Below are 22,504 nucleotides of genomic sequence, written 5' to 3'. Positions count from 1 at the left end.
ATCTGGACAACGAATTTCATTGAAAGAGAAAATCCTTGAGAATTTCTTGACAGACAAACTGCATGAGGCTCAAGGAATTTCTGAGATGAAAATAGTTGTGAACTGGAAGATGACTATAATGTTGAAGAATGGCAAAAGAAGTATAAGACATGAGTGTTATGTCCCTGTGTACTCACTGGTAGCCACTGCTGGAAATAAAATACTGTAGACAGACTTTGAATGAGTCTGGAGTTCTCCTTTCTTTTTTTAATATGTCTATTAAAAACAATAATGGTTTTTTTTTTGCAACCTTCTTTTTCATATTTATTCTTACTCTTGGCTTTGTTCCTACTATTATAAAACTATATAAACTGTATAGGTATATAAAAAACATGTGATTTTTTGTTTATTTATAGTATTTTAGGTTAATGATATAGCTATAAGACTATACAGTTCATGACCTTGTATACATTTTTAACCTTCAATTTTTCTTACAAAATTCTAAATGTGTAGTTTTGTGCTTTTCAAGAAATTGAATTACAGTTTGATATTATATATTTAATGTTTAAAGTGTGCTTTCATCCTACCTGTTGGGATTCTAATGTTTATGTTGGACAACGTAGCTAAACCACTTCCCCATGAAAAGTATCCATTGGTCACCTACAAAACAATTACCACTTGTCAGATATATAAACACATGAGGGGAAAAAAATAGAATGTCTAGTTTGGATTTAAAATACATTACTAAAATAAATCTGTAATTAATAGACATGGTGAGGTATGCTCATACACAAAAAAAGCCCAAGTTACATTACTAAAGATTGCCAAACTCAGAAAAGTTTGTGAATAAGAAAAGTTATATATACTATATATACTGTATGAAATGCAATAAAGGGATGATCTTGAGCTGAACTCTGTTTACCAGGTACTTTCATTCTGTCAATGTAATTCTAAAGACTAAGAATAATAATCACAAGACCTAACAGGTGACAATCTAAATAGCATAGATTATCAAGAAATGAATCGTTCTGCATATTGTGATATATGTCCACTTGTGAATGCATTCCCAAAGTACAAATTTAATATTCAAAAGATTTATGCTGGGCATAAGAAAAATGTTCCCCAGTGGACCCTAGCCTTTTTGTGCATGCATCCTTTGGAGCTGACCAGGCCATGAAACATTCTTTGAACAGAACACCTATGTGGGGAAAAGTTGGCCAACATGACTTTAAATAATGCCATAATAAATGACATGTCATAGTAATTGTCAAAAAATTACTCAAAAGTTCTGATCTTGGTTCTAAGAGTGAAAGAGAAGTGCATGAAGGGAAAGTCTAAAAGATCTATATTAATTTTTGCATATCAAATTATCTAGATTTTGTTCCTTTAGACTCATGATGCCTCTTTGATTCCTGAGAAGACAGGGAATCACTGTAAAGAACTCGTCTGAAGCAAATTCTTCTCACTTTATTTTTGGATAAAGTGCTAATTTATTTAAGGACTTGTTCTTGCAATGGACAATTTGCCTTTGGAAGAAAAGCAGCAATTGGGCACTATCTGGTACAGTTGCAGGAAGGAGGACCTGCTCCTTGAAAGAATGAGACGATATTGTCAAACCACCTTGATTGCAATATCATCTGTCTCCACAGGACGTGTTTGCTTCTTTGTTGGCTGTTCATAGCTTTCAAGCTGATACCTCAAGGGCTGCCTCCTGTTGATGGCCTTGGTGTGCTACATAGTGAAATGAAGAAAGGAGAAAAGTTGGAATTCTCAAGAGAGGACAGCATTTGGTTCCCTATAAAACAAACAATCCATTTCCCTTCTTTCCACTGTTCTGTGTTACAGGATGAAACCAGTGCTTTTCAATATGTGTGATAATAAAGCTACACTACTGTGAAGCATATAGTGTAATGTTTAAAACACCGTTAACTGAAGAACAGGAAATACCTGATTTTTGGTTTCCCATTCATAACCACCCCAAATTTCAGGTCTATCATCCTCCTCCAGGTAAGTCTGCTCCACTTGAGGTAGCTCCAAACAAAGCTGTGTCAGTAAAAGTGTAACAACATGCAGAGTTCTTGGAAGCAGAACAGCTGCAGGAGTGAGAAGTGTATCAAATTAGCTTGTGCGGGGTACCTCACTAATGCGAAACAGTGACTGTGGAGCCAGCTCATTCAGAGCTACCTGTGGTATTTGTAAGCACCACCGTATTGAGCTGAATTGGTATAATCTTAGTAACACCTTACAGGTGAGCTGTATGATTTAACCTTTACAGATACTACTTTTACTTTTCCCTTTCCCCATCATTTAGACTTTGTTTCTGTCTGTAGGGCTAAGCAAAAGGTGGACAAGAGAAACAAAATAAATGCTGAAACAATTTCAGTTTTATTTCCTTTATTATAACTGTTAACCCAGAAAAACAAGAAAAATGCTGGTTTGGGTTCAGGAACTAATTTAGTTCAGCTCAAAATAAAATTTACTTTGTAATAATCCTTTATTTCTGTTCCTGTCTTCAAGTTTCAATCACATTTCAAATTATATAATCAGTTTGAAACAGTTGAAATATCTAGATTTAGAAAAAACATCAAAATGAAAAAATATCTTTTCCCAAGTCATCTTTCTTGTGTGTTTTTTGGGTTTTGTTTTTTGTTTTGGTTTTTTTTTTCCCTTAAATTTTACTCAAATTTACTGCTCCAGAAACAGCATTTTGGAATTATTTTATGGAATTTTGGTGGTGTTTTTCCCACCTCCAATTCTGAATTTCCCAGAGCAGGAACTGGTCCTACCTAAAAGATGCCCAACATATGATAGATTGTACTGGCAATATACAGTACAAACCCCATAGCCACAGGAAATGCACCTAGGCCTTTTATAAAAACTGAGAAGAAGGATGAATTTGAACCATGTGTAAATGTGTCAAGGTGTTATGAGGTTTTTATTACTACTGGCACTTGAGCAATGTTTAAATGTGTTTTGGGACCCTTCATGTCACAGAAACACAGAGATCCCAACACAGAAGAGGCAAAACTGGTCAATATTACTGTCAGCCTCAAAGCCAAAACTCCCACACCCTATCAGCTAGGCCACTGGCTTTTTATGGGGGTTGTATGTCATAAAAAGGAACTTACAAGTCCTGTGTGCTTCTTACAGGATTCATAAGCTACAGAGCTGTCCCCTCCTCTCCAGCTGTCATCTCCAATCTCATCACTCAGGAGAAACTCATTTAGCTTCTGTACACTTGAAAGAAAACAGGACAGTGAGTTAATCAAACCCAGGTTTCCGTGAATACACTTTCATTTTTGTGCCGTCCAGCCAGCAGGATGTATCAGAAATGTTTCAAAAGTAGTTCATGGGATACTTCTGGTTTTTTATTGGACTGTCTGCCACCCTGATGGCGAGTGAAAATTTGTTTATGTGGAAGAAGGAGAGATGAAAATAATTAAACATTGTACTGGTAGGTGGGAATGAAGAGGAGAGCTAGTCATGGGAGTGCCACTAGAGCTCTGCAGGAATGATTTCCAACTTGGCAGGCTTATTTCCTCTGTGTATTTCTTATGCCTACACACAGTCAGGATGCATAAATGACTCATTCACCCACCTCCATCTTCTGAAAATGACAGGGCACTAGGTGAATCCTGAACACAGTTTTTGCATACACTGCTTGCAAACAGGCCTGACTACTGCACAAATTAGCACAGTCATGGCCAGCTTTGGAAAAATACAGCAAGAGCTTTCTTTGCCTACTTCTTAAAACTGTCCCCTGGGAAATACAGCACACAGGTTCAATCCATTCTTCATCACAGAAAGATTTGATCCTCTTTCTACCCCACTTCCCTTCAGAATGCTGTAAGCACTTGGCTCTTTATCATTCTGGGGAACAAAAGCACCCACAAAAGCACCCACTGGTCATGGTGAAGATATGTTACTTTGCAAAAACTAAAATTAAGGTGCACTGAGCCAGAGACTGAGAAAGCAGAAGGACATATGACTTTCAGATCAGGGATTTGAACATTAATCTGCAAATGGGAAAGCAGTCTTGTTTCCAGGCCTGTCTGAGCACTTTGTATGAAATTATCAATACATGTTCAAACCAGAGAGATACTGGTTACCAAGAAAGCACTGCTCTTGTCATTATTTCTTCCTGCAAGTATACCTGTTCCTATTTCTTCTTTTGAAAGGAAAATCTATGCGTCTCACTCCCACATCAGAATTCCAGTCTTACATAAGTATATCAAGCAAAAATTTATCTTCTTGTAGAAGATATGAGACTTTATTCTGATCATTTGCCTAAGAAGACATCAACTTTGCATTTGAATGAGGACAGGTACCCTCAAAAGCTTTCATGCTATTAGAACTACTCTTTAACATAAAATTGAGATTCTGATCAAAATACAAGCATTTAATCATAACACAAGTGAGCGCATGTATTTGATGATAGAGCCATGTAGTGGCCAAGAATATATTCTTCATTCTTCACTTGGGTGATGTTCATGGGAGAAGGATGTTAGGAAATAAGTTTGCTGAAGGGTAAAGTTTGTCTTGGCAAAAATAGTCTCTAATGTCCTTAGGGGTGGCCAACAGTAATAGGAAACTGTACATACCATTTTGATATTGGAGCTATGATAAACAGTGCAGAGATGTAGAGGCTGGGATGATATATAAAGGGGGCTTGAGGTTTCAACTGGTCAGAAATAATTTTCAACCTAAGGAAAATCTCTCATGTGGCTCTGCTGTTGCTTCAATAAAAGTAAACCCTTTTTTTTTTTTTTTTAAGTGAGTGTGGTGCTGGCAAATGACAGCTGTGGAGCCTGAAGTCCCCTTGACTGTTATTTGTTGTTATTATTATTACCCACCAAAAAGAGGCAGTGGTAGCAGTATAATGCAATACCTTACCAATGTGCTCCAGTCTTGGCAAGAAGGAACTATGTTTCTGGGTCGGAAGATTAGTTCCATCTTCACATCCTGCTAGTGCTTGGCATCTGACATGTTACTGCCAGTCAGGTGTGAGTTTGTGCCTCTTGGGACATATTGGCAGAGTGTATGTCTACATAACTGCCCCATGACCCTGACTTTACATACAGACCACTGGTACAACAGCAAAAAGTCTGAAATTTGATTTACTACCAATCAGCTCCCTTGAGATTAAGTGCTCTATAGCCCAGCATGAAGGAAGTTGTTTTGTTAGGCTATTTGCACAAATAAATGCCTGGATCATAGAAGTTTCTGATGAAGCAACATATTTTATTAATTCCTTTTATTTTTTTTTCAAAAATCTTTTCCACTCCATGACAACTTCCTCACTGTCCTGCCATGCAGATCCCTAACCCTCACAGATAAAACTCACAAATGTCTGCCTTGCCGTGCTGCTTCTCCTGCATCTCTTTACTGCCATTCAGGGGAACACCATTTCCTCTATAGAAGTCCTGTAGGAGTGTTTCCCTTGAGTAACTCATCTTTTGGTATCCAGTGTTCCTCCATCCACTCTTTTTCCTAAGAGTCCATGCTAGTGCTAGACAATGAGAGGCAGGACAACACCAAATTCTCATTTAAAGCCCAGAGCACCCTTTGTGGAGGTAGAGTTAAGCCAGTTGCTCTTCCCTGCATCAGCAGGGCCAGTCTTGCTAGATAGCTTCACGTCAGACTCTCTCATCTCACTCTGTGTCCATGAGAGCCCAGAAAATACTAGGTGAGAGCAATGGTGGGTGGCTACACTGTGAGAAGAAGAGCATATCCCAAGGAAGGACAGTCCAGCTCTGAATCTGGACTGCCAAACCTGGTGATATTAAAAAAAAGAATGGAACATTTCTTTGTCTCTGTATCATGCAGTGAAAAGAAATGGTTACTCTGATTTCTCTCATATTTTTGAATGTCACAGGCCTATCTCTAAATCCTCTTCCACATGAGCAGGTAGAAACAATCTTTTTGTCTAGCACCTCCCTGTTGTAGTACTGGACATAGGTGTTCAAGAGTTGGAGAAACTAGAAAGGCCACTTACCTTATGATAGCCTTGACTGCAAAACGAACCACAGTGGAGAGCAGGAACAATGGTGTGACCAGGATGTGAAACAAGGAGAGTGATGCAAAGGCCTGGGCAGGCTGGAGTGGCCTGTCATTGGTATATGCATAAGTCACAAAGGTCTGTCACATCAGGAAAAGAGCATGTCAGGATAAGGACTCTTGGAAAAGATGGACAAGGACAGCAAGCAAAACATTTTGCTCAACTAAGGCCAATAACTATATACCTCAATTTACTGGGAATCCCAATAAACTGAAGAGAAAGGCGTCTTCTATTAAAGTGAAAAAACTTAAAAACTCACCAGTGATTTCAAGACATTTACACATTTAAGAATAAAAAAAGTCTGTGTAAAATCAAAGCATTTAGTTTTGTAAAGTTTTATAACTGACATCAGGGTTTAGAGGAAACATACAACCCAGAAATATCAGTAAGAACCTAATAAATCTTATGGGTTATTTTCACAGATGCAGGGCTATGGTCATATTTCATCCAATTCTGGTTCATACTGTTGGCAGTAATGCCCTCAGAATTTGGTCTATGAAGACTCCATACTGACCAGCATGCCATAGTTCCTCTAGTGCAATAGGCTGAGATTTAAACCTGGCCGGAGGACAAGCAAAATTTATTTCTCCTTAAACTGCAGAGTACCCTTCCTTGAATACTGAAATGGTGACTTATAAAGCACTTTGAAATAGGAAGGATTTTCACTGATAGACAATAGAAAAGCAAAGCAACCCAAAACCCCTTCATAATGAGAGCTGCTCAAAATGGGTGTTCTTTCAAGTTGCAATGATTTAATTTTTTATTTATTTCTGACAGTAAAAATTTATATTTCCTTTTGGTTTTATCAATCCAAACCACAGCTGGTGAAATACCAGCTCTGGGAATGGGCACTTCCAGGGTCATTATATCCTACAGTTAGCAGGGGCTTATTGACTCATCTGCTGTTTTTATGAGGAATATGTCCTTCAGTAACAATGGTGTCCTTTCTTTCTTTCCCCACCTCTATTTTCTCTCCCTTTTTATAAGGAAAATTGAAAAAAATGTATCTTACTGCAAGAACAGCTGCTATTGGTATGGCTGCATTCATAAAAACTGTGAAAGATAAATAAAATAGGCATCAGATTGTATGAAATAAGAAAAAACTATTAGTTTTAAAAATCAGTTTTTAAAATTTTACAATTAGTTGTATGGCACTAGAAGAATCCAGTTATTTCCAATTCAAGTAATTAAAACTCCAAAAGGAAAATTGCTCTGCATGAAGAAATTTCCTTCCAGGACAGAGAGAAATTTTAAACACACAAAGAAATAAACCAAGGAATTATCTCATTTGTATACTTTAGTGAACCGAGATAAAAAGATTTGTATGAAGAATTATGCAACACAATTAAAACATTACCCTCTCAGCTCTTCTACATTACAGAAAATACAATTTCTTTCAGTCACTAATTAATCTTCACTGTAATCAGAGCTGCTAATGTTATCTGGAGCCTCCTTACTATAAAGTAGCTCATAACTGTAATTTCATAATGAAGGTGACAGAAAAGGCAAAAGAAAATCAACTAGATATGTTCTATATTTTTAAGTTTCTGTGTTATATATTTGTCATGTCTTTTTATTTTAATCACATTCCACATGGGAAAAAAAAAAAAAAGTGTCATAGGCACAGCTGTATTTTGCTTTAGTTGAAGTCAGGAGGAATATTTACAGGAAGAAAAGGATACATTTCCCAGTGCTACAAGTGCTAAAAGCATAGTTACTTACTGGAAAGAGATGTATGAAGTGCAAAGGTTTTGAGGCTGGTGAGTTCCTTCATTCTTGTTTCTTCCACACTAGTACAAAATATGTGCTCCCAGGCATACAGCTTTAATAACTTAATGCCTTTTAGTATCTCATTAGTTTTCTTCAATCTCTCAGTAGAATAGTCCTTCATTTCAAAAGAAAACAAGGATTGATAATAATTTGCAGTTTTGGTGGCAATGCTCTTTTCCCTTCACTTCTGTTCTAAAGTTCATTAAAGATTTATTACTTTGTGATTTTGTACAGGCTTTCAGTTGCCATACTGAGTAAAACAATATAAAATTCTTTGGAGATATTAAAATGCTTAAAATAATGAGGGAAAAATTAAGTGATCCCGTTCTAAAAAGAAAAATAAACCAAAACATCCAAATTGAGGGTGAAACTCAAGGAGGTGGATTAGTAGGTCAGTGGTATCCATAACAATAGATGCAATTACTACATACAGGTAGTAATTGCTGATAAAATATTCATTCCGGGATTCATACAGCCTGGTCATGAAAATAAGTGAGATGTTTGTTGATATACTTAGCTGATTGCCCCTCACCAGAAAACAGTAATCAAAAGTTTTGATAAAATCATAATCCAAAAGATGTTATGAGTCAGAGGAACTCAGAAAGGAGCAAAAAGAAAAATTCAGACTATTTCTGAAATTATGCAAAGATAAATCCTCTGTTGGTATAAACTGGCACAACTCAACAGGATTGAAGTGTGCTGAAGATTAGATACATTTATGTGTAATTTGCTTATTAGTATTAAGATAACAAGGATCTTTAAATATTTCACAACACAAACATCAAAGTTTGATTCAGAGAGTTCAAGGATCATGAGAATAAAGTTAAAAATTAGACAAAGTATCAGAAAACATTTCTAATTGGTAAACTAAATTAGACAGCAAGATAAACTTGCAGCACTGAAGAAAGTACAATAGTTATTAATCCAGCAACACCAGCTGATTTTTAGAGAATACCAAAACTTGGGGTGAGAGCATAAAGCCTCTAGCCATTTCAGAGGGTGGTTGTACATATTCTTTAATACTGTTCTCCTATAATTTATCAGTCATTTGTAGTGTTTGCTAACATCCCAACAAATATAACACCTGAATGTAGGAATAACATCCTTTCATGGAACTGAGTTCAAATGAAACTGCTACTTGGGTGAAAACTACTCTCTGCAGAGAAGGCAGGTTAAAACCTACACACTTTTTTCAGATTTTTGTATGACAAATGTTAGGAAGGAAGAGACACTAAACCAAGAAAAACAGACAGGGAGTGACGATGGAATTAAGGGAGGGCTTCCCCAAACCTCTGCAATGAATGTTCACTAACCACAAGAACAGAATCCAGAACACCTGGTTCCCAGTTCTCATTTCAGGGTCACAAATGTCACTGAAATAATTTACTTACGAGAGTGCTCTTCTGAGCCTCAGCCAGCTTTGTAGCTATGAAGTACTGTATTGGAGCTAACAGTACAATGACAGCAGCACCCACCAAGGCACTCACTCCGAGTAAATTATAGAGTAGGATCACACCCATTATTATCTATGAAGAAAAAATGGAAAAAAAAAAAAAAAAAAGGTAGATTTCAATATGCTGTAATGAGAGCAAGAAAAAAATGTTTGTTCTTCTAATAAACAGTCGAATGGTTCACACAAATCAGCTGAGCCTGTACTTCAGGAGGTCATTTTTGGAAAGTGTGGGAAATGAACCCAGAAGCCCTTATTTTTTATATTAACTACATAGTTTGTGTTACAGCCTGGTCGTCCTAATTCCAGATGAGGTTTCCACAGAACTAATGGAGCACTAAAATGATGGTGCTTGCCCCAACGCAGTTTACAGAATTACTAGTCTCAAGTCTTATTTACACTAGAGCTCCTCACATCACTCTGGAAGTATTCAAAGGTCTTAGGGCTGTCATGAATCACAGCTGCATTCTGTTATAGTGGTCCTCTTGCAACCGCAGACAGAGAAACATCTAAGATAGGCACTGAAGCATGAAGCAGACATGCTGGCAGTGACACAAACCTGAGCCTGTGCATCAATACCATGGAGCTCTGTAGGAAAATACCAAGATGCAACCTTAGCCCTACAAAGAGTCTGGGAACACTTCCCCCAGGCGTTTACCTGAGAATAACTCTGATGCAACTACTGTGATTCTGGTTTAATACAAGCTCTACTACTTAGTATTCTTATTAAAAGCCCCATTTCATGGTATAGAGATGTCCTCAGTGATAACAGACCATACAGAACTAGTTCCCTACTTGGCTTTTTTGTTATCTCTTAGACAAGTCCTGTCTTTAAATCTGCCTTCTTATTATCCAATATCAGAAATAAGAATCAATGGAGTTCAACATTTTGAAAGCATTATTTAACTTTTCATAGCATACCTAGATGCCATTTTCTTACCAGAATAACACAAGGTTACAGGTAGCAATTTGTACTTGGTGTAAACTGAAGCCCTTACTGGAGGCCTGATCCTTCAATGAATTTTTGCCCTTGATAGCAGGCCATAACTGGTGGATACACAGTATATTTTCTAAGACTCATCCCCATCTTAAGCAAGGTATGGCTATATTTGATCACACTGGATGGATACACGCTCAGTATTTGCTACAAGCTATTTTCCTCAAGGAGGGGCAGCCTTGACAATTGCTGTTTCTTGGGATAACCCTTGAAGGTCAACTCCTTTGCACAAGGCAAGACAGGACAGTCCTATCACCTTTTCCAGAGCGGTATAGTTATAATCCAGCTCATAGCTACCAAAGTTAGTTTATTCCCTCTTTTTCCCAAAAAGCAGCCAATTGAGCTTATCAGGCATAAAGACATATTACCACAAAACCAGTGTCATTGGTATCAACTGTATAATATTTTGAGAAGGAAATAGTAAGTATTCACTTTTTGATTTTATTGTTGGAGCAGAGGTGTAAGGTAATTGCTTTTATTAAGGGCTTAAGAGCAGAAGGAGCCCTGTGTAGCCTTGGCCACAGATGCTCATTCACCAAGTGCACTCAAGTACAAATTCATAGGTCATGCTATGCTCATTCCCAGCCAAAGCTTTGGTCAAGCTACTCCTGTGTTTCCTGCCTCTTGATTGCCTGAAGGTGAAGTACAGGAATCAGCAAAATCATCAGGAACTTCCTCAAACCAGCCTTTTATAGTAGCAGTGAGGAAGGCCATTACACTTCTACAGTGGCTGGGACAGACTATTTATTAAAGAGACAAATTAATCATGAATTTAGGCTACAAATAATTATTCACTAGCACAGCAATCAGACCACATGGTCATTTAATAACATTCACAGTATTAACAGCAACACTTCCAAATAAACCTCGATGTGAAACAGTGACTTAAAAATAAACTCTCTGTATTATTTCTGATTTCTGTTGCCATGTAAACTTTTTTGTCTTTTTCTCCATAAGTTATTTTATGATTCTCTAAACCCTACCGAATCCACTAGAAGTAGTAATATTGCTGACTATTATAATAGACTACTGATATAGTTCCAGGAATGTCAGCAAAACAGATCTACTATAAGAGTGGGTTCTATTCCTTTTTGAACTTGTTTAATGTCAGCAGGATCGCCTATAAGTAAGGACCATGCCAATCTCACCCCAAGCTAAAATTCTGAAGGTGCTGTAAGAGTCCAAGCTTCATGGAAAATCAGCATGGCTTAGGTCATTAAGTTATTTAGCACTTTTAAAGATTTCTTTGATCTACCTACAGATCTTTCCCAGCCTTGATCAGAAGCTGATGTTTACAGTAACTAAGCTTGTTTAGATAAGAACTCCTCTGAGCATTTTGTGCAGCACTCTTTCAGTGCTGCTGTCAGTCACTGAGCAGGATTCAATTGCTTTTTGCTCCTGCCACAAAACGCAGTTACAAGTGGACACTGCAAATGCAATACTTAGAGCTAGTCAGATGCCAGTGCTGCTGCCATGTGGCAGAAATAAAAGCAATGACTTGTGTCAGTAGTGGTAAAAATATGAGCAAGGAAAGGATGACAGGTCATCATTCTTAAACTCACAGACCACATCCATGACATGGAAACCCTGCTCAAAAAAATCCTCTCTCTTTACTGCAGAGACAGCCTCCCAGCCTTTGGAGGGGCCATGGTTCTGCTTGTTAGTCTTCCTGGCAAATGAGTGTGAAGTCCAGGTTCCCCTCTGGATTTTGTAGTATTCTCACAGACATATACGTTTTTCAACCAGGTTGGAGGATCTCGGAAACCAGGCCCTTACTTTGATGCTCTACCTGAACAGGCATTGCCCACAGATTGGGGCACAGGAACAAGAACCACATTAATTGATTTGTTTCTATGGCAACCAAATTATTGATTTGTCCCAGCGTCATCTCTCCCATGGACAGGTTGGATGTAGAAAGCCTCAGGATCTTATTATATATCATTGCCTGTGGGAAGGGAATAAAATGGAAGATATGAAAATGGTATAATTCTAAACCAACTGTAGCAGCAGGATGTTTCAAACTGCAGTATCAGTCTTTACCTAATAGAGCCCTTCTCCCAGTCTCTCACCTGAGGCAGAGAGAGAGAGATGGAGACGGAGTGAGAGAAAGCACAAGAGAGAGAACTGACTTAAAAAAAAACTCCAGTTCCTCTTAAAATGTTTGTTGCTTAACACAGACCTAGAAAAAAATGACAACAAAACATCAAAATCTAGAAAACTGGGCAAAGACCAGTTTTTAACAAATATTTAATGAGCCTGCTTTTCTGTGACACTGTCTGTCAAAAAGATTCTTGTTTCTGATAAGATAGTTAAACTCAGGCTATGAAGTTTTAATCAGGGTGGGTATGTATTTCCTTGGGTTTCTTTCCTTTACCTGGCCATCTATTTTTATAAAATTTGTAGGAACTTAGAAGGGTTTAAACTTAATCAGGGCTTATAACTACTAGAATTTTAAAGACAAATATTGTGAGCCCAGTTCTCAGTGATGACCATATATCCAACACTGCAGCTTCAAGGAATTTTTTAAAATAACCTGTGCTCTTTGCCTTGTTTCATCCATGAGCAAGGTAGATCTTGTAGAATTAATCAGAAATTCCTACAGACCATGATGAATTACATCAGCTGCATATCGTCCTAAGAGTCCTCATTTTGGCAAGTGGGACTCAGAAAATCACAAGGAAATAATCAGGTACTCTTTCTTCACCAGGTCTGTACCCCATCTATCCTGGGAGAAGGCAGAAAACATTTGAAACAGCTATGTCAATCACAGTGTGCACAAACCCCAGAAGCTTCTGTGCTGAGAAGATATTCCTAGGGTAAGTTTACCAGCTTCTGTTTTGCACACAGTGCTACTGCTGTCTGTGGAGTTTGGTCTGCAGAGATCCTTGCTACAACCCACCCACATGCTGAGCTGTCATAAACATGACTTTCAGAGAGGGTCAATAGATGCCAGTTTGAGAGACACAGTTTTGGAGATGTGATTCTCCTGTCCCATCCCACAGGTCTCTGTGCAAAAGGGCATAAATAGTCAGAATCACTGCTCATGATACATGGACAATGTTTCTGTAAAACATAGCCCAGCCAAAGATATGCTGCAGGTGACTTCACAGTCAGCAGAGGTAACCTCATAAGTAAATGAACAAAGCAGATACAGAGCCAAAATGACACTGCTTATTTTCATATACCTAATGTCATCTGCAAAGATATGTTCTTACATGCACAGAGTGAGTGTTAAACTTCTACATGTTATTATGATGGGTTTAGTTTTTAGAAAAAGGTATTGCTGCCATCAGTTTGGCTGTCAGTGATACTACTTCTTCCAGTTTTGTGTATAAAAATACAGTGCATATCTTCTCTCAAAAAATTGTTAAATGAGTCTTCAGGTAAAGAACAAGACAAATGAAAATACAAAGCTGGTGTTAGTATTAGTGAATTTTTTGGCAGATTGTGGAAACATCTTTGCTCACCAGTAAAGCACCTCGTAGGTTGATGCCAGTTTCTGTAGTCACATAGTAGGATGCCTGCAGGAATGTCCTCTGCAAGAGAAGGGCCAGGAAGAGAAGAACTGCCAAAACATAAACATTCCTGAGGAATTCCTCTGAGGAAAGATATGAATTTGATGGATTCTTCACCTGAAAAGAAAGGAAAAAATTATGGAAGTAGCATAGGAGGGATTGTATATTCTTGAGACACTGGAAACAAGGAAATTCAGTCATTGCAAATGACACAAATTAGATGGATACAAACTAGACACTCCTCTCATGTTCCAAAGAATTAGGATCTTAGCAGTTATAAAATTAATTGTTTTTAGCAGGAAGAGGACAATGAGATCACCATGTCTGCCTTATCTTTAGTTTCTCCATTGAATTTTGATGATTTGTAGGACAGAAATGCTAGTTCAACCTGCACCACAAAGCTGCAAGAAAGTATTTTTTATTATACAGGATTAGTTACTTATGTTGCATTTGCATATTATAGAAACAATTCCTTCCAGAAATATAGTTTATGACACCTGTGAATTCTGAATAAAATAACAATATATATGCCAGTATTCCACACAAAATGAGGTTTAAATGCCTCAACAGGAAGGAAAAGAAAGCTCCTTTAAATCACTTTATTTGTTTTCATTTTCTAGTTATGTTCACTGTGCTACTCTGTTTCAGGCAGAGAAGGAAATAAATGTACCAAAATACTAAAGAAAAGGCTATTCCTTTGGTATTTTGGAAAATATTGGAAAGTAAGCCATGTACCTACCCTCTTGAAGATTACTTCATCACTCTGGATTACTGTCATCTGCCATGAAACTGCAGTCAGGAGAGAGGCGCCCCAAGCCATGCAGACTCACCTCACTGCAGTGACCCCAGCCTCGCCACACCACACACTCCTCCCTCTGCCACAGGCAGCTGACACCCAGAAGGTGTGTATAATCACCCAACTATTTTTTCAAAAGGTCTAATGTCTGTAAGACACCTAAATCCCACTGAAATAATAGGACTAAGTGACTCCACCAGCCCAAGACTCCTTGAAATGAGGGTTGCTTAAGTGTATGATTGGTCAGATAAATATATTTGAAAACTCTTTTATTAATGTTCTGCTGCATCTAACTTCCCCATGTTTACACAGTGAGGATAACAATAATAAAATAACATTTGTAGATACCCTTATCAATGTACATAAAGTTCTCAGGAATTATGGGGGAATAAGCATAAAATTCAATTAGTTCACATTAATTGAAACTAGAGAGAATTTAAAGGAGAAACACATAATAGCAAGAACAACCAAGAGAAAGTTTATCAAAATCCATAAATCAAAAGCAAATGTATTCTGAAATGTATTCAAGAGAGTGTCACCAAGCCAGACCCTTGGCGTCGTTTCAGTTATCCAATTATTTTAATTTTCCCTTTAGCAGTGTCGATTAAAACTTAAAAAAACCCACAGCTAAAACCACTACACTGAAGAGTACAAAAGATAAAGGAAGCAAACAAGGAACAGATTCTTAAATTCGAGTTCCAGAAACATTTCAAGCTAAAATACCTTGTTTGTTCAACATGCAAAAAAAAAACCATTTTTGAGGCAAAATATGCACTTTGCCTTTTAACTCTGTGGCTCAAATCCAACATGTGGAGGTTCAAGGATGATAAAGACCTTTATTTGACAAGCTGTACAATTAAAGTCTCATTCTTTAGTGTAATGGCTGAATGAGAGTCAGAAGCCAAATTCAGACCATCAGTCAAGAAAACGAATGTCAGAAGTGAGCAGCCAAGACAAAGATATTTGGGTAGTGACAACAGTCAAATGCTTTATCCGAAGGGGAAAATGTTATTCCATTACATACCTATCTGCTCATTCAACTTCAAAACACTCACTGCATAAAGTGTATGGAGATGTTTCCGTATCAGAACACAGGAGTAGGAAAATTTCTTCATCATGTCTTCTCTGCTGTCAACTTGTAAAATCATTTTACCTGTATCCTTTCACTAGCTACTAATAATTTCTTTTTCTTATGATAGAAAATGTTCTGTGTCAGAGGCTTGATCAGTGCTTAGAGGTGATTTCTGAAAGTTCAGTCTCAGTGAAACTTGAAATGAGCTGTGAACTAGCATCTTCTGTGCATCTCTAGTATCAAGAATGCCACTGAATAAAGTGGATGCTTTTCAACTTCTATAAGCCAATGCATTTCATCATAGCAATAAGCAGCATTATCAGTCACAAACAGGGAGTGACTGCTCTCATCTTCCCAGCAGAAAACTGATTTCAGAGACCTCAAACCTGTCAGTGAACTACGAATGGACAGGTGAACAAAAATGAAGAATTTCCAGACTCATCCTTGATGGATGCATCCACCAACAGCGGGTATCCTGCCTGAAATAAAGAGGCACAGTTGAAGAGGAGCAGAAAATCTGTTCCTTCTCCCCAAAACTGCAGGGACACCTCCACCAAGAGGCAGTCAGCTGGGCAACTGAGGGAAACCTGCACTACCTGTGTTGCATTCATACGAAAGACTTCCACTACTCAGGTTTATAACTTGACTGCCTCTCACAAAAAATTACTCAATTTGCTTGAAAGAAACAATGAAATAATACAATGATGATCACAGACACATGAAATCATGCAGCCAGATGTATTAAAAAAGTCTTTCGATCCATGTTGTGAGGTTACCTTTTCTGTTGTATTTGTATTATTTGTTGTATTCTGGAAGCCCTGGACAATGCCAGAAATGCATAATGGCCCAGCAAAACCCAGCAAATCAGCCAAGTAACGGAATGTGCTGCTGAGAAGAATTGGTCGTCCAAAAGCACTGTACATTGCTAACCATATGGAGGGACTCCGATTGGGCTGGTCTGCTACCTTTTTCTGGAAAACAGAGAAACAGGTATCAATGCCCCAAGAAGATAACTCCCAGGCTGTATACAGCAGCTTCTACCTCACTCCTGTCTGGATGCCAAAATGATTCCTGAAGGGTATTTTGGAGTAGATGAGGTAGCAAGCGTATCAACAGATTTCAGACATTCTTCACATCAAATTCAAATTCTACCTTCTCTTGGTAACTGTGGTTTCTCACCTCTAAATCCTAACAGTTTTCTGAGCCTGTGAACATAGGAATGCAAATACAGATTAATCGTACTGGCACATTCCTTGTCACATGTGTGCTCAGAAAAAGGTCTGACCTGTCAAGGCCTTGCTCATATGGGTAATCTTGACTTTCACAGTAGGTGTGAAACCATTCATTCCAGTAAAGGCTTCTGAAGTGAAGAAGGGATTGAAGGAAAAAACACAGACAGACACCTACAAGAATATAGTTTAAATTAATTTATCTGGATTTTTTTCCTATCTCTTGGATGCTTTCCAGGAAGACGCACTTCAGCCGATCACTAATTACTGTGTTCAGAGATGAAAGTAATAGGCTTCATAGGGAGGTAAGATTAAATCAGCTAAGGGTCCTTTCTAGCCTTCAGTTCTGTGAATCTATGCAGTATCACAACTCTTGCCCTAAAACACCAACCGGGAGCTATCTCTGTATCTAGTCAGAGGGGTTCTGGTATTTCGGAGGTCTTATTAATCTAAAGAAGAAAGACTTTTACATAACAGATCCATAGCCTGCAGAGCACTTCAGGCAGCAGCTTTTGGCACTTTAAAAAAGCATCTGTCACTCTTCAAGTAGGACGGATGCCTGAAACTTGTAACCCAAGCCAAGCCCTCCTGAGCCTTCAGAGACATTTTAAGTACAGCCCAGCAATAACACTCCCTGCCCACAGAAAATTAACCAGAGAAAAGCCTGTACCCTGCCTGGTTGCCTCATCATTTTTCCTCTTTTCTGTTTTTCCTTTTATGCCACTTCAACAGTGAGATAGAATATGTGCATGGTGCCAAAAATGTACAAGTGTACAGGAGGGCCAGATAACTGCTTACTGGCTTCTGGAGATTAGGTCAGTCTCTGGTCATACCCAATGCCAAGAAGCTGAGTACACAGAAATAAGCAGCATGGGAACAAATTAGAGGTAACAGTTCAGAAAGTGGTAAGAATGAAACTGCTTCTTCTGATGAGGGAAAGAGCACAAAGGCCTCATGGTAGTTTCTCAGACAAAGGCTCTGAATTTGTTGCCTATTGGGTTTTGAGATAGACTGCACTACAGGGGCTGTCATCATCCTCCTCAAACAAACAGTCTGCACTCTAACAGCTTGATAGGAGCTAAACTAACTTAAAAGGAAAACACATCTTCCATCTTTTGGAAAAAAATTGCACGTACTGTTCTGAGCATTCACATAATGGTAAATTTGGTAAATGGCAGTGGTAAATTCTTATTTCTTTAATAAGATTTTGCTATTTCAATAGCCATTTTCAGTACTACTACAAAGTTCACGTAATTGTCATCTCTACATGAAATCTATTTAATTTTCATTGGAAAAAAACCCAATTAAATTAAACTACCTAATAATGTTGTTTCTTCTTTCTTAATCAGAACTTCAAATTATCTGAGGCATCTAATGAGGAGGGGGGAGAAAGAAAAGTGCATTTTTTTTCTGATCTTAAACTCTATTCCACAATGGTTCCTGAGGCCTAGTGTTAAGGGCTTGTAGTATTGTATGTTGTATGTTTGAATCCTATCCTTTTTTTAGGTGCTGATCTGTTAATCACTACTCATTATAGCTCTCTGATGACCACTGACATATTTCAGTAAATCCACACTTGAAAGTTTGGCCAATGTAATAAAAATCAAATAAAAAGCTCTGTCTGGGCCTTCTGCATCAGAAAAGCATTATTACCATGATTATTTTCTGTAGTTTCCTAGCCCCTTTAAGACACTGTGTCTTGGGAAGCCACCTGAAACCAAGAACTTCTCCTCTTGGTCACAGGAGACTGGAAGGACTTACTTTCCTTTTGGAAGGTGAGAAAAAGAATCTTAAAAAAATATAGTTAAAAAAGATCCAGTTACAGAAAAGGAATAGAGCTGTACTAAAGGGAAGAGTTTCAGCAACATGAATGTGAACTTAATCTGTTTACACAACTATGCATCTTGGTGTTTGTTTACATTTGATTATTTTTGTTGGTAAAGTTAGTAGCAATTGTTGTATGAATTACAGGCTGGACTGCTGTTCTGACCTGTGGCACTTGCTTAGGTTATCTTGTCTTTGTCACCTCCATTTTAAATCACTGTAATTTTCTTTACCTTGGGCACTCAACAGTTGAAATAAGGGCAGTGAAACAGCACTTGCTGGTAAATTAAGCCACCTGTAAGGCACACCTTGGTAAATATGGCAATCTGACTGTTTCCTTAGTGCTGGAGCTGACAGGTTCAGTCTGATGCTGAAGGGCAATGCTCTGTTCCTGTGATTTCTAGCTGTATAACACACTTTCTTTCCTCTTCTTTTTGCTATAACAGGTAAGATCCACAGTGGCACATGAATAGCAAGACATAGGAAATTCTGACGGTCCTTGACTTTAAAAACTGCAATTTCTATTTATAAATACTTTATCCAAAAGTAAAACCTTCTATTGCCTGTCAAGGCAAATTACATGGGATTTTGGTTGATGGGGTAAACCAAATGTAATATCAATGTGTTAAATCTACTTTGGGGTATGTGATATATGATGCATTAGTAAGAGTTTTGAAACATCTAAACCACTTGTATGGAAAACAAACCAAAAGCCAAGCAACAACAGAAACAGGGTCAATTTTTTTTTGGCACGAGGATTATGTGACAAGTACCAGCCACAGATAGTACATTGGTCCAAAAATTTGGCTGTGAGAGTTTCATTGCATATTATTAAGGACTTCTTTATCTTATTAAAGAATTCTTTATCTTCAGCCAAAATATCCATTAATATTGTAGGAATTGTGAATGTGTATTAAAGAGAATATATGAATTTACGTCATGGATCCAAGCCTATGTGTATGATGTGCATTACTGCTTATTCTGCAGAAGAAGCCTTGCTATCCACAATTCTAATTTCTCCAGGATTCTTAGGAAGGTATGATAAAAATACCATAAGCTGAGGTATGTCTGCTTCTATAGGAAACTATCCAGAAAAATCAAGAAAATATATCATGTCCATCTTTTAGAATATTTACTGATGGCAGGAAATAATGAGACAAGGAAAGCCGATTGCAATTTATTTTTGGCAATACTTTGTTGAGGAAGAAACCTCAAACAGCATATTTAAGTAAGAATTACCAAAAGAGCTTATTTTACCTGTAGTTTTATAGTATCTTCTAATTTGAAAGAATGTATGTGATGTTGTTTTCTTATAATAGGCTGTGTTATGCTATGTTGCCACACACAAGCTATCTATAAAACCAGTAACAAATGACCTATATCTTACTGTAAGAGTTGGAATGCCTTTTGCAGTAGCAACTACAAGACTAATAGCCAATTAGAATGTCAATCAAAGTTATTTATCCTTGTATTGTGTTGTTTAATATTACTTAATATTACAATAAAATTACTGATAATTGGCTTTAAAATTCTATAAAATACCATGTAGCATGAAAGTGATATTAAAATTAAATTACTCAATGGTTTGAAAAAATTACTTATAACTAAAGAAATCTGAGTAGTGAATGTATTCATAATAATAAGAACTGCTTGATGAAAATTTTAAAATGTAAAAAAAACATAGAACAGAATAGGCAATTCAGATTTGTCACTGAGAAATATTAGCTTACGTCTCATGTCAGTGGGCAAACCTTCATATGATAGGAGTCAGAAGAATTCTCTCTAAATAGTTGAATACAGGTTTAAGGAGTTGCCCACTGACATCAAAGAAAGCAAGAAAAGATTGAACCTAATGTTCACAGACTTCATGGTTTCACAAGTGGCAATGTCCTATTTTAACAGAATACAGCAGCCATACAAAGTCAGTCTCAGACCCACTGCTTTACACTCCTATCTGCTTGGGAGACACAGGTTTGGAAAACAGTGATTTTGAGAAAACAGTAACCAAATCTAACCTGATTCGATTCCCTCAAGCTATTATTTGGTAGAAAACCTCAACTGCTTTCAATTTTCATAGCATGCAGAAGGGATAGCAAAGCAACATCACGTGAGCTATCTCAATGGCATTTTACAATACAGAATATTCATGGTCATGTTCAGCATCTTTCATCAAAACCTGATAAGAAGGGTTTGGAAAGGAACAGAAGCCTTCTGTCTGCAGGGCCACAGAGCACAGCTGAGATCAGCTATCTTCAGGCACAGGCAGGGATAACCCCACTTAATCCAGAGAATGCTGGGGATGTTCCCCTCTCCAGCTGTGGAAGATTAGTGTGAAATACACACTGACAGCAGAGACAGTGACATATCACCGCTTCCATATTGCAGACCATGCTTCAACCTGAAGAATTTTCCTAATTCTGTGGCTGTTTTCTGACCCAACCACGATCAAACCAACACATTTCTCTGTGGGAGTCAACTGCAGCAAGTTTTACTGCCTGACTCTTTGGATTTGTTTTAGTCCTCTGGTTTACTTTATCTATGAAATATCAGTTTATGTCACGGTTACAGCCTGGTTTTGAATATTAGCATAAATGGGCTTGATGCCGTGGTAATCTTGAGACTAAACAATTATGGAAAGCAAAAAATCTGAAGTCAGCCACCTAAATGTAGGTGCATGTAACCGTATTTATGCAAGTCTTCATATATGCATGACACACACCGAGGGAAGCTACACGCTGAATGCTTGCACTCATGCACATGAGCAATGGCACATTTAGCTTGCCTTTTTTGGCACCTGAGACGCATATTTGTGCAGGAACACAGAGTATCTGCAGATGTAATAAGCTACAGACAAATGCTTGCATCCAGACATCATGCCTGTCATTAAGAATGGCACAGAGACTCAGATCCTCAGGGCATGTCAGTGCCTAAGACTCTCCAGTCTCTTTAAGTAGTATTTAGGTACCAAATGCTTTTTCAAGGAGCTGGCCTAAGGGATGCACTTCCCCTTTGCTATGAAAAGCTCAGTTCCAATAATTCTGTAGTTTTCTGCTTATAAGCAGAAGGGTCTTTGTCTCCAATCTCTACTCTCTGTAAACATCAACTACAAAAGGAAAGAGAAGCAACTTACATCTATTAAAATAGAAAAAATTATACTGATTAAGGTTTCAGAGAGTCCAGAGAAAGTAGAGTGCAGCTCCTTCAGTTGCTGGGAGCATATTGCTGCTCCTCCTGGCTTTCCTTCTTACTGCAGTTTTAAACCAGACACTGCATAGAAACACATTTATCTGGTTTCTGCAGGAACAGGATTTATATACTTTGGTCCTACATGCTACATTTTCCAAAGTGACCTCTGAATGCCTGTATTCTCTCTGTTTATGCTTGAGTATTGATATGTATGTACAAAGCAGGGAGGCAGGCTCTCAAATCCTTCCTCCTTTCTGCAAAACAAAATATTTCTTTTTTGGCAGAAATCACAAGGTTTAGTCACAAATGAATCACCACAGTTTTGCCTAAATGCATCGAGAAGTTTCTCTGGAAACTCCTGCCCTACCCAGTGAGTTTGCCCAACACATGGTTTTTGTACTGTGTCTGGCTGGGATGGAGTTAATGTTTTTTCATAGCAGCCTGAACGGTGCTATGTTTTGGATTGATGACTAAGAAGCTGTTAAGACACAAGTGTTTTGGCTATTCTTGATGTGTGGTTTTGGCTATTTCTCTTTCTAGAGAAAAAAATGAAGATGAGTGCTTCCAGCTGAAACTATGGACAGAATGTCTTCTAATTTAAGATGCTGTCATAAGCAGCTAAGATTTA

General features: G+C 37.8%; 1 protein-coding gene across 9 annotated transcripts in view; it reads right to left on the bottom strand.

Annotated features, from left to right (window-relative positions):
* Window positions 1-22,504, bottom strand: part of ABCC9 (ATP binding cassette subfamily C member 9) — a 76,344-nt gene that overhangs the window by 39,628 nt on the left and 14,212 nt on the right. For 8 of the 9 annotated variants that reach the window (XM_074902316.1, XM_074902320.1, XM_074902321.1 and 5 more), the window contains 10 exons: window positions 16,414-16,608; window positions 13,722-13,886; window positions 12,044-12,199; window positions 9,199-9,333; window positions 7,760-7,922; window positions 7,050-7,090; window positions 5,975-6,117; window positions 3,108-3,216; window positions 1,600-1,710; window positions 567-639 (listed from right to left, as the gene is read on the bottom strand). In XM_074902316.1, coding sequence (XP_074758417.1) covers window positions 567-639; window positions 1,600-1,710; window positions 3,108-3,216; window positions 5,975-6,117; window positions 7,050-7,090; window positions 7,760-7,922; window positions 9,199-9,333; window positions 12,044-12,199; window positions 13,722-13,886; window positions 16,414-16,608 — 1,291 coding nt within the window. The remainder of the gene's footprint in view (window positions 1-566; window positions 640-1,599; window positions 1,711-3,107; window positions 3,217-5,974; window positions 6,118-7,049; window positions 7,091-7,759; window positions 7,923-9,198; window positions 9,334-12,043; window positions 12,200-13,721; window positions 13,887-16,413; window positions 16,609-22,504) is intronic. The other variant, XM_074902323.1, reaches the window with a different exon arrangement.

Source organism: Athene noctua, chromosome 3, assembly GCF_965140245.1.
Source record: "Athene noctua chromosome 3, bAthNoc1.hap1.1, whole genome shotgun sequence".
Classification (NCBI taxonomy): domain Eukaryota; kingdom Metazoa; phylum Chordata; class Aves; order Strigiformes; family Strigidae; genus Athene; species Athene noctua.
The sequence above is the reverse complement of the archived record's forward strand: the minus strand, read 5'-3'. Positions and strand labels throughout refer to the sequence as shown.